This window comes from Pteropus alecto, unplaced genomic scaffold (assembly GCF_000325575.1).
Source record: "Pteropus alecto unplaced genomic scaffold, ASM32557v1 scaffold35, whole genome shotgun sequence".
NCBI classification, from domain to species: Eukaryota; Metazoa; Chordata; class Mammalia; order Chiroptera; family Pteropodidae; genus Pteropus; species Pteropus alecto.
The window spans coordinates 6,939,895-6,953,322 of NW_006437828.1; the positions used below are offsets into that span (position 1 = coordinate 6,939,895).

Here is a 13,428-nt window from a genome sequence, read left to right on the forward strand (position 1 = left end):
GTTCGTTTCCTGCTTTGCGTTTAATCTTTTGCCCAGCGCGCCCCGATCCCTGCTAAAGCGGGGCGACCCCGCGGCGCGGTGGAACGCGGACGCACGCCGGGTGCGGAAGGTGGGACCGGGGCCCTGGGCTGCAGGGCCTCCTGGTGGGGGGGACCATGCGTGTTTTTGGTGTACTTTACCTCTTTGGGAAGCGAATACATGACACGGACTGCATTTCTAAGTTATCACGTCGAACACGACACTTTGCTTTTACCTCGCACAGGCCCTGCCTTGGGTAAGTGATGAAAGCCTTGCGGACAGGCTGGATTTGCACTGGAGCATTTACTTAGTTTCCGAGCAGAAACCTGAATACTGGCGCTGTTGTGATGAACGCTGCCCGGCCCAGAAGTGTGTTTTCTGGAGGTTGTGTGCCAGCGTCCTTGGGGGCTTCACGGTTCTTCCAGGGAGGAGAGGCAGCCTGCCTTCGCTTTTCTCCGCAAAACTGGAGACCATAGATTTTAAATTAATATTGTAAATAGCTATTTCTTTCCTAGTTTGTTGTTTCATCTGAGCATAAGCGTTTAGATTTTAAAGGTGAATTTGGTATTTAGAGCTGTGTTATGTGAGTTTTAGCTGTTGGTTACCTTTACCATAAATAAGATACTAAGTTTAGAATGTTTCAAGTATTATCAGTGACAGATAAAAATTCATAGAAGTTGTTCTGTTTTAAGCTAATAGAAAGTTATTCTTCAGAATGTTAAAAAAAGATAACATAGTAACTGGGACAAAAGTTTCGTCTTAATTTTAAATGGTGCTTAGTGTTGGGCAAATAATGGGAGACAAAAAGTGTAAAAACAAAAAACAAAAAGTTCTAATTAAAGCATTGTGGCAGATTGCTTCACTCAGCTTTTTAGTATATGTTTTTTCCTATATTACTTAAAGTTTTTCTTTTTATGTTTTTCACAGTATGGAACTGGGCAAGTGAACTTTTTTGTCCTTTCAGATGGGATTTTTTTTTTGTCTAGGGAATTTGAAATATGTTAATGAAAAGTCATCTATAAATCATTATTAGATTTCAGGGCATGTGACATTTTACTTAAAAGATGACAGAACACACTTTATATATGGATATTTTGTAGTTTAAATCATGTTATTATTAGAATGAGGAAAAACTACATGATTTATTACATTCTAGTTACAAAAAAGTTAAAACTGCTGCTAGGTTAACTTTATCCCCAAATAAATTGGGAAATGCTGAACATTTTCCTCTCTGGGCGTATAATGTTTATTTTAAGGTTACATGAATTTAGGACGGTGCTGCAAAAGCGAGTGATTTCATTATCTCACCATTGCAATAAATGTGGGTAAAATTTTGCTACATCGAATTCCTTGACAAACAGAAGTGTCTATAATGAGATTATTTTTTAAGTTTGGTTTGTGTACCAAAGTGCTTTGTCAGCAGCAGTAAATTTTTATTAGTTATCAGTGTACATAAACATATCCATACAAATTCACCAGCTAGCTTGTCACATGTTCTGCGTGGCTTATGCCTGCCTGTCTTATTATTCCTCAACTAGCTCTTAGCATTACATTTTGTTGAATTTTGGAGCTATTCGATGCCCTTTTTTATGGATGAGACAGTCAGACCCAGGAATGGTAAATGAGTGTCTCAGGTTCTCTGGTTAGTAGAAAAGTTGAAACTAGAATCTATCTTTTCTACTAAGCATATATTCCTTACTGAACTTAAGACTTTTCTTTAACCTGAGTTCTTGGGTGCCGGAGACAGACTGCCTGCGTTTGAATTGTGACTTTAACACTTTCGGCTGTGAAAACCAGTGTGCCTCAATCGCTCCATCTAAAATGGAGATAACATGCATCTCATACGCTTTCCTGGGACTTAAGTAAGGATTAAATGAGAACAGTGCCTGACACATAGTAAATATTTCCAATAAGTGTTAACTATTATCATTACTGTTATTGGTAGTATGATTATTATTACTTTTGAGATCACTTGGTAAGTCAAAAAACCTATAATAATTCTCTCCTTTTTTCTTCCCCAGTAGTTCCTTTTGCTTATTTTTTTATCATTTGTCAGGTGAACTTCTATAGTCAAATTCAGATTATCTCTTTACTTTTCCTTTAAATTATTTTTAGAATAGGTAGTATATTTGCATATTTCAAAATTTCGGTTTCTCCCAACCACTAAGTTCCCCTTACCCAGAAGCAATCAAGAAGCCTAATTTTAAACATTTTTTTCTATGGACACTAAGTTCTGATTCTCCCCTCCACATCCCACACCTGCTGCAAGGATCAATCATTTCCTACTTTTTTTGAGGGTAGTAGGCTGTTTTTATCGAGCTGTGCTCATTTGTCTAGAACCTGAGGATGCAGCAATGTTTAAACTAGGCAAGATCTCTGTTCTCATGGAGCTTATGGTGTGGTGGAAAGGAGAGACACTGAGTAAGTAATCACATAAATAGGAATTTCAGGAGATGATAAAGCTGTGTAAAAAATAGAGCAATATGATAGAGAATATGTTTGTATCTGGGTAGGAGGCTAGCAGTAGTAGATAGAGTGGTCAGGTAGGTGACTTTGACACCCCGATGATAGGGAATCAGCCATGGGAAGATCTGGGGAAGGACGTTTCGGGTAGAGGAACACAGGTGCAAAGGCCCTGAGGTGGGGATAAGCTTGGCATGTTATGTACTAGAAAGAACACCCATAACAACGTAAATGAGAAGGTGACTGAATGGAGATGAGATGTTCTCATGATCAGTGGCTGTGGAGGACAGTAACCGATGACTTAGCCTGGCTGGTAGCATTTAGGAATAAAGAGGTTGCTTACCCTTGTATCCGACCAGTGATTGAAAGACCATGGTCTTTGGAGTCACACTAGAGTTTGCAACTAAGCTGAGCCACTTATAAACAAATTTTATGACCTCTTAAGTTTCATTTTCCACATCTGTAAGGTGGAGGTAATGATACCTACCTTAAGGAATTAATATGAGTAATAACAAGATTTGTATAGACACATAATAATAGTATAGCAGTATTTTTTTTGTGTGTATACCTTGGTTTCATCCTTTTTTTTTTTTTTTATGCCTACAGCATCTAGTCTTCCTAGGTGGTCTCCCATCCAAGTACTAACCAGGCCCGACCCTGCTTAGCTTCTGAGATCAGACGGGATTGGGCGTGTTCAGGGTGGCATGGCCATAGACTTGGTTCCATTCTTCTAAGAGCAACGGCTTTTAATGCAGTTTCTAGTATTTTTCTGTGTTGTTACCACATGTTTTTGCTTTTTGATTTTGAATATAGAAAAGCTGTAGCAGTGTTGGTTGACAATTAAATTTTTTTGTTTACTGTTTACTTTTTTTTTAATCTTCTGTAAAAGTGAAAATAGATACTAGAACAATTTTGGATTGTGAATTTAGGATTTATATAATGCAGTGAAAAGTTACTCCATGTATATTCATTTTATAAAACAATTTTTTGTTCATGTTTCTTTACAGAAATGTTATGAACAGAAGCAGTACAAAAATGGCCTCAAGTTTTGCAAGATGATTCTTTCAAATCCAAAATTTGCTGAACATGGAGGTATCGTCTCATCTGCGAGAGATTGCTTTGGGGACAGATCACATTCCTAACGGGGACTGAAGAATGCTTCCCCAGGATCCAGGGCCTTGTAGCTCTCTGTTAGATGTGTGAATATTTAACATATTCAGTTATACTTCATATCAGTCTTATTCTGGGTTACTTTACTTCTATTATGTTTAGGTTTATGTACAGTCTTTAGTTTTAGATGAGAAGTGGTTGGTTGGGGAACAGTTGGAGTATATACACATATTTTTATAGGCTTAATTTCATATATTACTTTAAATAGAATTTAAATGTATTCTTTGATTTCCTTTGCGTAAATTAGGACAGTATTTGCAATACAGAAGTTGTGTGAAGATACAGTCAAATGCATTTTATTCTTTGGTAGATGTGTTTTATATACCTGCTGACCTTTATATGTAAATATGACACCACTGGTTTATTATTAGATTGCTTATCTTGAGTTGTTTTTTTAGCACTGGTATTAATAAGTCTGTATTTGCTTCTCATCCTTTTTCACTGATAACCAGTTTTTGTTAAAAGGATGGGTCGAGTTAGGTATGGAAATTATGGTCCTGTAGCGGATCAAAGCTAACTGGGGTCTCTGAATATTAGACTTGGGTAATTCTTGAGACTGTCTTATTTGGGAAAACAGGCTGACCCGGCTCAACTTTCTAATAACATTTAAAATATTCTTTGAAGGAAATGGAAAGACGTCTTCATTTCATAGAATTTTAGAAATTTAAAGCTTGTTTTCAAGCCTTTTAGCTATTGATCCCTTATCTAAAGGGAAGCTTGTGGGAAGTTCATTATGTGTAAACTGATAAAAGAAGGCATTTGGTTATGGGTCTGGAGACTGGACCACCATGGTCAGTAGTCCATAGAAGCCAATTTGAAAACCATTGTTCTTGTCTAATTTCCTTCTTGTGGATTATTCAGAGTTATTTCATTCTAAACCATCTTATATGAACTACCTTAAACATCTTTTTGGGGTTGCCACTCCAGTGTTGTGCTCTTGAAATGCAAACTGATGTTAATTAGCCTAACTAGCATTAGTTGGAATAAACTCTCTGCCAAAAATGCAGTCTGTTCCAGTATTGATTAAGGTAATTTTTAAATTGTGACTATCTCTTAGTTAAGGTAGACTGTTTTGTGGGGTGTAAATCAGATGGTTTGATTCTTGATTAGAATTGAATCTAAGGGGAAGGGTGTGGACTGCTGCAGTAGGTGTAACTCAGCAGGACTCAGGTGCCTGCTGTGTTACCTTTTCTCGGCAGAATAATCTCAGCCCCCTTTAGAGTCTTCTAAAGGGCAGAAAGCATTTAGCATTTAGCAACTTAGACCCAGCCTAAGGAATTTCAGAAAAGGACTTGGGCTAAACTTTAAGGAAATACTTAAAATGCAGTTTTACTTTTGTATTTGAAGAGATATTCCTCTTACTGTGGCAGATTTCAGATATTAAAATAGTGCTAAGAAAATAATTTGAATCATGTGTAAATAGAGGTTAAAAATATTTTTCAGAGACTTTGGCTATGAAAGGCTTAACACTGAATTGTTTAGGAAAAAAAGAAGAAGCATATGAATTTGTTCGTAAAGGACTTCGTAACGATGTCAAGAGCCATGTCTGTATCCTTTTGCAGTGGTTGAGTAGTTTAATTCTTAAATGTATTTTCCATTTACTAGTTTTTTCCTAATTCTAATGAAAAAAAACTTTACTATGAAAAATTCAAATCTATATAGAATTTAATGAACTCTTGTACCCATTACTCAGTTTCAATAATTATCAACGTTTTGTAGTATTAGTTTCATCTGTTCCCTATGCCTTGTTTTTTATTTATTGGAGTATTTTAAAGCATCCCTATTCAGTATGTATTTACTTCAGTTGTGCTTAGTGTGAGAGAAAAGTAACTTTGATAATTATATGAGACTTAAAGTCCATTTTTTCCCCTGTACATCCATAAACTGAATAATACTTTCCCATCATTCCAAGTAATGACTTACTGTACAGTAGTTAACCTGTAGAGTAAAATTTGTGTTTTTTAAACTTACTTTTGGAAATTTCAGAAGAACGCATTGAGTATTAAGTGTGACTGTGCGTTATTTCTTCAGCTCGTTTTGGCTGCACGGCGACATCTGTTACTTCACTGGGTACTCAGGGTTGATGTTTTTTCTGTCTAGTATCCCAGTTTGTAAAAAACCGAAAATACTTTTTAAGGCTGGATCATCGAAATTGATTTTCATTTCTGTTTTGCTCATCTACATGTTTATTCACAACCTTTTCACATATTGCCCTGTTTCTTAATTTTTGTACATTTAATTAATCTATTTACCAGTATTGAACATCAGTAGTCTTAGTAGCGTTTTCATGTACTAAGCTCAGGAGTCTCTCAAAATACTATATAGTTACTTCTTTATCCCAGTGCTCACTCGTGAGTGAAGAGAGAGGGCGTGTAAGTATGATAGTTTTTTGGCTCCAAGATACGCTAAGCCTTTAATTTACAATAAATAAAAACTTAATTTTTGTGTTTTTTTCGTATCACTGATGAATTAACCGATGGTTACATGTTTTAGAATTGATTGAATATAAATTTGTTTCAAAAGATAATTGCCATTTTGGTATGTATTCTGTTTTAATACATAGTGATGAAGGAAAAATGAACATTGAGGTCCTGGGGTAGAGTGAGGGAGTAGAAGGTAGGGAACGTGAAGAATTTTACCAAGAATTTTCTAAGGTTATATAGAAAAAGAGAATTTCAGACACGTACACAAATAGAACAGAATAATGAACCCCCACTTTCCCATCACTCGGCTTCAGTAACTTCACAGTTGTCAGTCAAGGCTGATCTCATGTTATCTTTTAGCACTTGGCTCGCTACCTCCTTCCCTCCACCCCCCGATCATTCTGAAGTAAATCTCAGACAAAGGAACTGTTGAGTTAAAGTGAGCTTTATGTTAGAGATATAGCATAGAATATTCTAGTACCTGTGAACGTCTCTATTTCCTTAACTTCATAGGCTGGCATGTGTATGGACTCCTGCAGCGTTCTGATAAGAAGTATGATGAAGCTATTAAGTGTTACCGAAATGCCCTCAAATTAGATAAAGATAATCTGCAAATTTTGAGAGATCTCTCTCTGCTGCAGATCCAAATGAGAGACCTTGAAGGTTACCGAGTAAGTACTTTAGCTTAAGTCTACACGTTTTTACAACGGATATATTTTAAAAGCATGTGAATTCAGAATGAAATGGGTATAAGCCAAGAACTTGTAGATTGAGTTGTTCATTTTAGTCTGTAGCGGAGGGGAAAGTCACTTGGAACCTTCCCCCAGTAATAATTGTGGAACTGCATATTTGATCATCAAAAAAGGATAACTTTATTTATTTAATGCTTTTTAAAAAACTAGATAATCTCGTGTGTAAATTCTGTACTAGATTCTTTGTGGGTTCAACATTTACAGATTTGGTAAATTTTAATCTTTATAACGGAAATCTAAATGTAGAGATTAATTGGCTTTCCTATGGGTCAGTAAGTGTAAAGTAACGTGAGGAAGACCGCGTGCATCAGCCTTTCTGTAGTCCAGGCCTTCCCCCTGACACCTTCAGCTCTGCGGGGCATCTCCACGTGCCCGCTCCACTTAGTCTCCTAAACTCAGTCTGTCTGAAATGGAATTCTCTCATGCCCTTACGTGAAGGGAACCACCAGCTCTTAGCAGCTCTCTTTAAATAAATCTTTCCTTTACTCTTTACTTTTGCCCTTCTTCTGCCATGTAAGTCCTTATACCCTGTGCCTAGATTTTTGCCTAAGTTTCAAGGGTTTGGCTGAGCTTAATAATAATAACTGTTCTTCAGTAATAACCATTCTTCTGCCTAGGTGTGGTGAGAGTTAGTGGTTATCTTTAGGCATGAGGCAAAGACATGAAGAATATCGGCATGATAGTGGTTCCTAAGAGGGATAGTGAAATAAACGAGGATGGTGGTTGGAAGTGAAGGACTCAAGGAACTAGAGGTACTGGTACTGTCCAAGCAAAGGGAAACTGTGGGCAGCATAGGAGCTGTGGCCAGGCAGTGAGGTATTGGAATTTATGATTTGGGGCTGTAAGGTCTAGAGTGTGTTGGTGGGAGTGGGTCCCTAGGGAGGGGTGGAGGAGATCATTAAACATGAGGAAACCATGGTTCTAAGAAGATAGATTGTTGGATGGGTGAGCCACAGTGTTGCGTTGCTCAGGATAGCGGCAGGATTTGTCAGAGAGAAGAAAACGGATCCAGACTTCAACGAAGGAGGGGAGGGGCAGAGAGGCAGCACTGACCATAAGGGATGAGAACGATACAGTTTAATCTTAGATGCCTAAAGGAACCAGTCACACATGAAGGCAGCAGACTGATACTAAGTTGTTTTTGTTACTCCTGTTACTCCTTGTGGTGTATAGTGCAGGTGGCACCCATTCGAATCACAGAGTCAGGGGAGCTAAACACTACGTTTTCAAAACCCTGTTCGTTGCAGCCGGTATTCTTCATGAGACCCTGTTCCTCCAGGCAGTTGCACTTGCCTGAAACTCGGAGGCAGATAGGAGCTGTGAAGAAGTGAAGGCTGTGTAGAGGTGGGGTTTTCTGCTGGTGAAGATACCGTGAACCTTCTGGGGCACCAAGGTGGAATTCCTGGTGTTTTCTCCCTAGTGTCACAGACACCGAGCTGTCTTAGAGTGGCAGCAGTGGGGTTTCTGCTAGAAAAGCCCAGATGTTTGAGTCCCCCCGGCTGTGTCCATCCTGTTTCTGGGGCCTGTTATAACAATGTAAATGCATTGTAATTTCATATAATAATTTTATAAACAGCAGACTTAGTTTAATAAAAAACTATCTTAGTCTCTCTTCTAACATGTTTAGTTACTAAAAGGAATTCTGTTACATAAAGGTAATTTTATAAGTCAGCCCAAAAGCATGAACCCCAAGGACAGTTTTTTTGGTGACAGCCTTACAATCAGCATTATGGGGTATTTTAGAACTTAAGTAATTTAGATAAAGAACGTAAAAGATATTTCTATTTTATTCTGAAACTGATATTTGTTCATTGAGTTCATTAGAAAGGAATTAAAGGCATTAAATTGTTTTCTTAAACTGATGAAATATATTTTATAGAAAGTTAAAAAAGTAAAAAAAATTAAGACAATTTTGTTTTATTTTCTTAAGGAGACAAGGTATCAGCTTCTTCAGTTGCGCCCGACGCAGCGTGCTTCCTGGATTGGATATGCTATCGCGTACCATTTGCTGAAAGATTATGACATGGCACTAAAACTATTGGAAGAATTTAGACAAACTCAGCAGGTAAGTTCATTTGAACATTTTCTCCTACCTTCACAAACTAAAATAGTTGATTTCTAGATTGTCCCCACCCCCAAATATGAATTAAAGTCTTCGAGACCTATGGAAAAACTTGAAAAAAATTTGAAATAATTCGAGACCTATGGAAAAACTTGAAAATAATTTGAAATAATTGGAAAAATTTGAAATAACTGACCTCCTCTAGATGTAAATTCTTAATACAAAATACATAATATAAAAAAATTTGTACACTATAATTTCAGTAGTATTCAAATGTATAAAGAAAAGACTGCATAAAAATAGTTTTGACTGTGGAAATTGTTTCTATAATATATATTTTATATTTGATATAAACATGTTAAGTATATTTTAATATATATGTAAAATAGAAAAATATTAAAAATATATGTGAGAAATTAAATAGATGTTAATATTTTGCCATAATTGCTCCAGATTTTATTTTTTAAAGAAATAAAATATTACAGATAGCTAAAGTCTTCTCATGTGCCTCCTTAGAGAGTGCCACTATTCTGAAACCAGTACAGCTCATTCCTATGTGTTTACATTCTGTCTAAGTTCATGACAGTTCCTCTTAGGTGGTATACTTAAAAATCTACATGAGTGATAGGCAGTTTTTTTTCATTCAACATTTCTTGAAATATATCTATGTTGATTCACGTAAAGCTAGTTTACCTATTTTTAACTGCTATTTGGTGTTTCATTATATCAGTAAGCCATAGATTCTTCTTTCTAGTCTCTTAAAAAACAGTGCTGTAATGAATATTGTTTTCTGTTGTTTCATTAGCCACATTTGTGAGTGTCTCTTCAGTGTATACCTAAAACTGGAATTTCAGAGTTGTAGCTGTGTGTGTGTTTTCAGCTTTACCAAGTATTATCATTACTTTCTGGAGTAGCTATACTAATTTATATACCCACCAGCAAGGTGTTACAATTATTGTTTCCCCAACATCCTTGCTGGCTCTTGTAGCTTTATATTTTCAGTCTTCTAGGTGTAAAGAAGTTTATCTCATATTTCTTTTGTGTTTCCTTGATTATTTGTGAGGTTAAGGTAGATGTTGGGATAAGAGAGATTGTCTTTAGTTTTCTTTTTGTTTGATGTTTGTGTCTGACCTCCTGGAATAAGTTGGGAAGTGTTCCCTCCTGTTTTTTTTGAATAGTTTGTGAAGGATGGTGCAAACATTTGGTAGCATTCACCTGTGATGGCATCAGGAAGTTCATTGATTACTAGTGAAAGTTTATTAACTTTATTGGAAGTTCACTGATTACTAATTTATTCTCTATTTGCTATTGGTCTATTCAGATTTTCTATTCTCAAGTCAATTTCATTAGCTCTCGTTTTTCTAGGAATTAATCTGTTCCGTTATCTAATTCATTGGCATAGAACTTTTCATGATAGTCTTTTATAGTCCTTTTCATTTCTGTAGGTTCTGTAGTAATGTCCCTCCTTTTATTCCTGATTTTAATAGTCTTCTGTTTCTGTCTTGGTCATCCCAGCTGAAGGTTTGTCAGTTTTGTTGTTCTTTTCACAGAACCAACTTGTAGTTTTATTAATTTTCTCTGTGCTGTGTTGGGGTATACCATCAGTACGCAGCCAAGGTATTTTACAGCTCTGCCTTAGATTTTGCCTCTTGTTTGTACAGAGCGTCAAGGTCAGCAAGAGGTGAGAGCTTAGTGCTTTCTCAGGTCTTTCCTGAGCATGTGCATAGCTCTGTGTGTGTGGCGCTTTTCAGAGCTCCTTTGGACATCACATTTCCCAGCTTTTAAGATTTTTGATTAGTTTGTTGTTTGCCCCGTCTTTTATTCATTACTTTAGGCACCGTAAAGCTAAAACACTTGTCTATAATTGTTTCTGACAAGCACCTTTGGCTCTCTCCCTTCCCCTAAGGCTCTCTGCTCTGGGCAGGCTCAGAGATTACCTTGTATGTGAGGTCTTGCATGGGCCCACCAGATAGGTCAGTTAATCAGTTTCTTGTGAATGCAGCTTTGAAAGAGCTCCAGTTTATTCTGTTCTCTCTGGTGGCTGTCAAGGTGCCCTGGGAATACAAGCTTATTTTTCTAGGTTACCGTGTAGCTGGAGAGCATGGACTAGGACTAGGGCAAATTAAAACTCCACAGAGCTCACTTGTCTTACAAGATTCAGCCATTTTTCTTTAGTAAGTGCTTCCCAAGTTGCTGCATGGCTTTCGTTAATTTCCACAGTTCTGAGAATTCTTGCCAGTTCCTTCATTTCTTTTATGGAGAGACATGTTTTTGGAGGTCTTTACTCTGCCATTTTTGCTGACATCATCCTCTTTGTATTTTCTTGATGAAAATTTTTTCTTTTGACAGTTACTCTAAAATCAAGGTATTTTTTGGACTGCTAAGCCAAACTAATTTTACATGCTGGAGTGATAGACTTTTTTTATTTATCAACTAATTCTCACTACAGAGTGTTTATAACAGTTCTCTGTTCTATATTTCTGTCCCTGCCTTGTTCTCTGAGCCTAGTTCAGAGAAGACTTACAGAACATAAGTCCTCCACATGTTCTAAATAAGGCATGTACAATAATATAAAAGCAATGGTTATGTAGTATCTTGTCTCTAGATTCCTTTATTCAGCATTTGAGATTCATCCATATTAGAGCATATGTTAGTACTTCATTTCTTCTTAATGCTGAATACTATTTCATTACATGGACATACCACACTTTGTTTATCCATTCATTAATTGGTGGACATAAGGATTGTTTTTAACTTTAGTTATTACAGATAATGCTGCTGTGAACATTTGTGGACAAATTCATGTGTGCTCATGTTTTATTTCTCTGGGATACATACCCAGAAATGAAATTACTTGTTTTTTTTTTCGTAAGTATATACTTAATTTTTTAATAAGCTGCTCAGTTGTTTTCCTAGGTGGCTGAACCATTTTACATTCTCTCCAGCAATGAATGAGGATTCCATTTTCTACCCATCCCCAGCACCTATTATTTGACAATAGCCATCTTAATGGATGAGTAATAGTTATCTGTTTTAACGGTATTTTGCATTTTCCTAATAACTAATGATATTGAACATTTTATCATATTTTTATTAGCCATTTATATTTCTTCTTTGATGCAGTGTCTATTCAAATATGTGCCTTTTTGTTTTTTTTATTTTATAATTTTTTAACAGCTACAGCACCTGGTATTCCTAGATGGTCTCCCATCCAAGTATTAACGAGACCCGACCCTGCTTAGCTTCCGAGATCAGGCGAGATCAGGCATGTTCAGGGTGGCATGGCCGTAGACTTGTGCCCATTTTTTAATTGGGTTATTTGTCTTAACAACTGAGTTGTAAGAATTTTTTATATATTCTTAGTACAAACTCCTTATCAGCTGTACTATCCGTAGATATTTTTTCCCAGTCTTTAACTTGTATTTTCATGTTATTACTGGCATTTTTTGAAGAAGAAAAGTTTATAATTTGATGACACCCAATTGACCAATTTTTCTTTTATGCATAGAAAAATCACAAAGATTTTTCTCCTGTTCTAAGATTTCTTTTATAGTTTTAGTACTCACATTTAGGTCTGTGATCCATTTTGAGTTAATTTTTGTGTATGGTGCGAACTATGTGTCAGTTTTTGCATATGGATATTTAATTGTCCCACTATCATTTGTTCAAAAGACTACCTTTTTTTCCATTGAATTGCATTAGCACTTTTGTAGAAAATTAATTGACTAGAATATAAAGGCTTATTTCTGGACCTTGTATTCTGTTCTGTTGATCTATACATCTATCCTTATGCCAGTGCCACATTGTATTGATTAGTGTAGCTTAACAGTAAGTTCGAAATTTCAAATGCTTATCTTCCTCCTCTGTTCTTTTTCAGGTTCTTTTGGCCATGTAGGGCTCCTTTTAGTTCAATTTGAATTTTAGGATTAGCTTGTAAATAAATTTCTGCAAAAGTCTTGCTGAGAGTTTGATAGGGATTGTATTAAATTTATAGATCAATTTGGGGAGAATTGGCATCAAAACATTATTGAGTATTCTGATTCTTGATTGTAGAATGGACTTTATAACCATTTATTTAGGTCTGTAATTTCAGCATATTTTGTAGTCTTCAGCATATAGATCTTGTTTCTTAAATTTGTTTCTAAATATATTGTTCTTTTCGATGCTGTTAATGTAATTATTTTAATTTCATTTTTAGGTTTGTTGCTAGTCTATATATGAAATAGAATTGATTTTGTATTCTGTCACTTTGTCTAACTCCTTTATTAGTTCTAGTAGGTTTTTTATTGTAGAGTTTTTAGAATTTTAACCATTTTCTACTTTTTTGGGAAGTGTAGGATTTGCTGACTTGTTCACTTAGCTATATACAAAAGTTCCACCCCTTTATTTTAAAGACTGTATTAATCTTTCTGTTAATCACTCTTCTATTTTTAATTTCTTGTGGATTCCTTTTTTAAGTCTGTGTGAAATACTTCCTGAGAAAGCAATGATCTATAACGACTTTATGTAATTATGTAAAATAAGATAATTTAGTCTTTCT

General features: G+C 35.9%; 1 protein-coding gene and 2 pseudogenes across 5 annotated transcripts in view; 1 reads left to right on the forward strand and 2 right to left on the reverse strand.

The window, feature by feature from the left end:
* Positions 1-3,078: 3,078 nt before the first annotated feature.
* LOC112482263 lies at positions 3,079-3,197 on the reverse strand (annotated as a pseudogene).
* Positions 3,198-3,488: 291 nt separating this feature from the next.
* The window catches only part of NAA16 (N(alpha)-acetyltransferase 16, NatA auxiliary subunit), a 53,297-nt gene continuing 43,357 nt past the window's right edge, over positions 3,489-13,428 (forward strand). For 2 of the 5 annotated variants that reach the window (XM_025049006.1, XM_015591830.2), the window contains exons 1-4: positions 3,489-3,573; positions 5,095-5,199; positions 6,588-6,745; positions 8,757-8,891. In XM_025049006.1, coding sequence (XP_024904774.1) covers positions 3,537-3,573; positions 5,095-5,199; positions 6,588-6,745; positions 8,757-8,891 — 435 coding nt within the window. In that variant the 5' untranslated portion in view covers positions 3,489-3,536. Of the gene's footprint in view, positions 3,574-5,094; positions 5,200-5,242; positions 6,024-6,587; positions 6,746-8,756; positions 8,892-13,428 lie in introns of those variants that run through there. The other 3 variants (XM_025049007.1, XM_025049008.1, XM_025049009.1) reach the window with 3 other exon arrangements.
* On the reverse strand, positions 12,063-12,181 carry LOC112482216 (annotated as a pseudogene).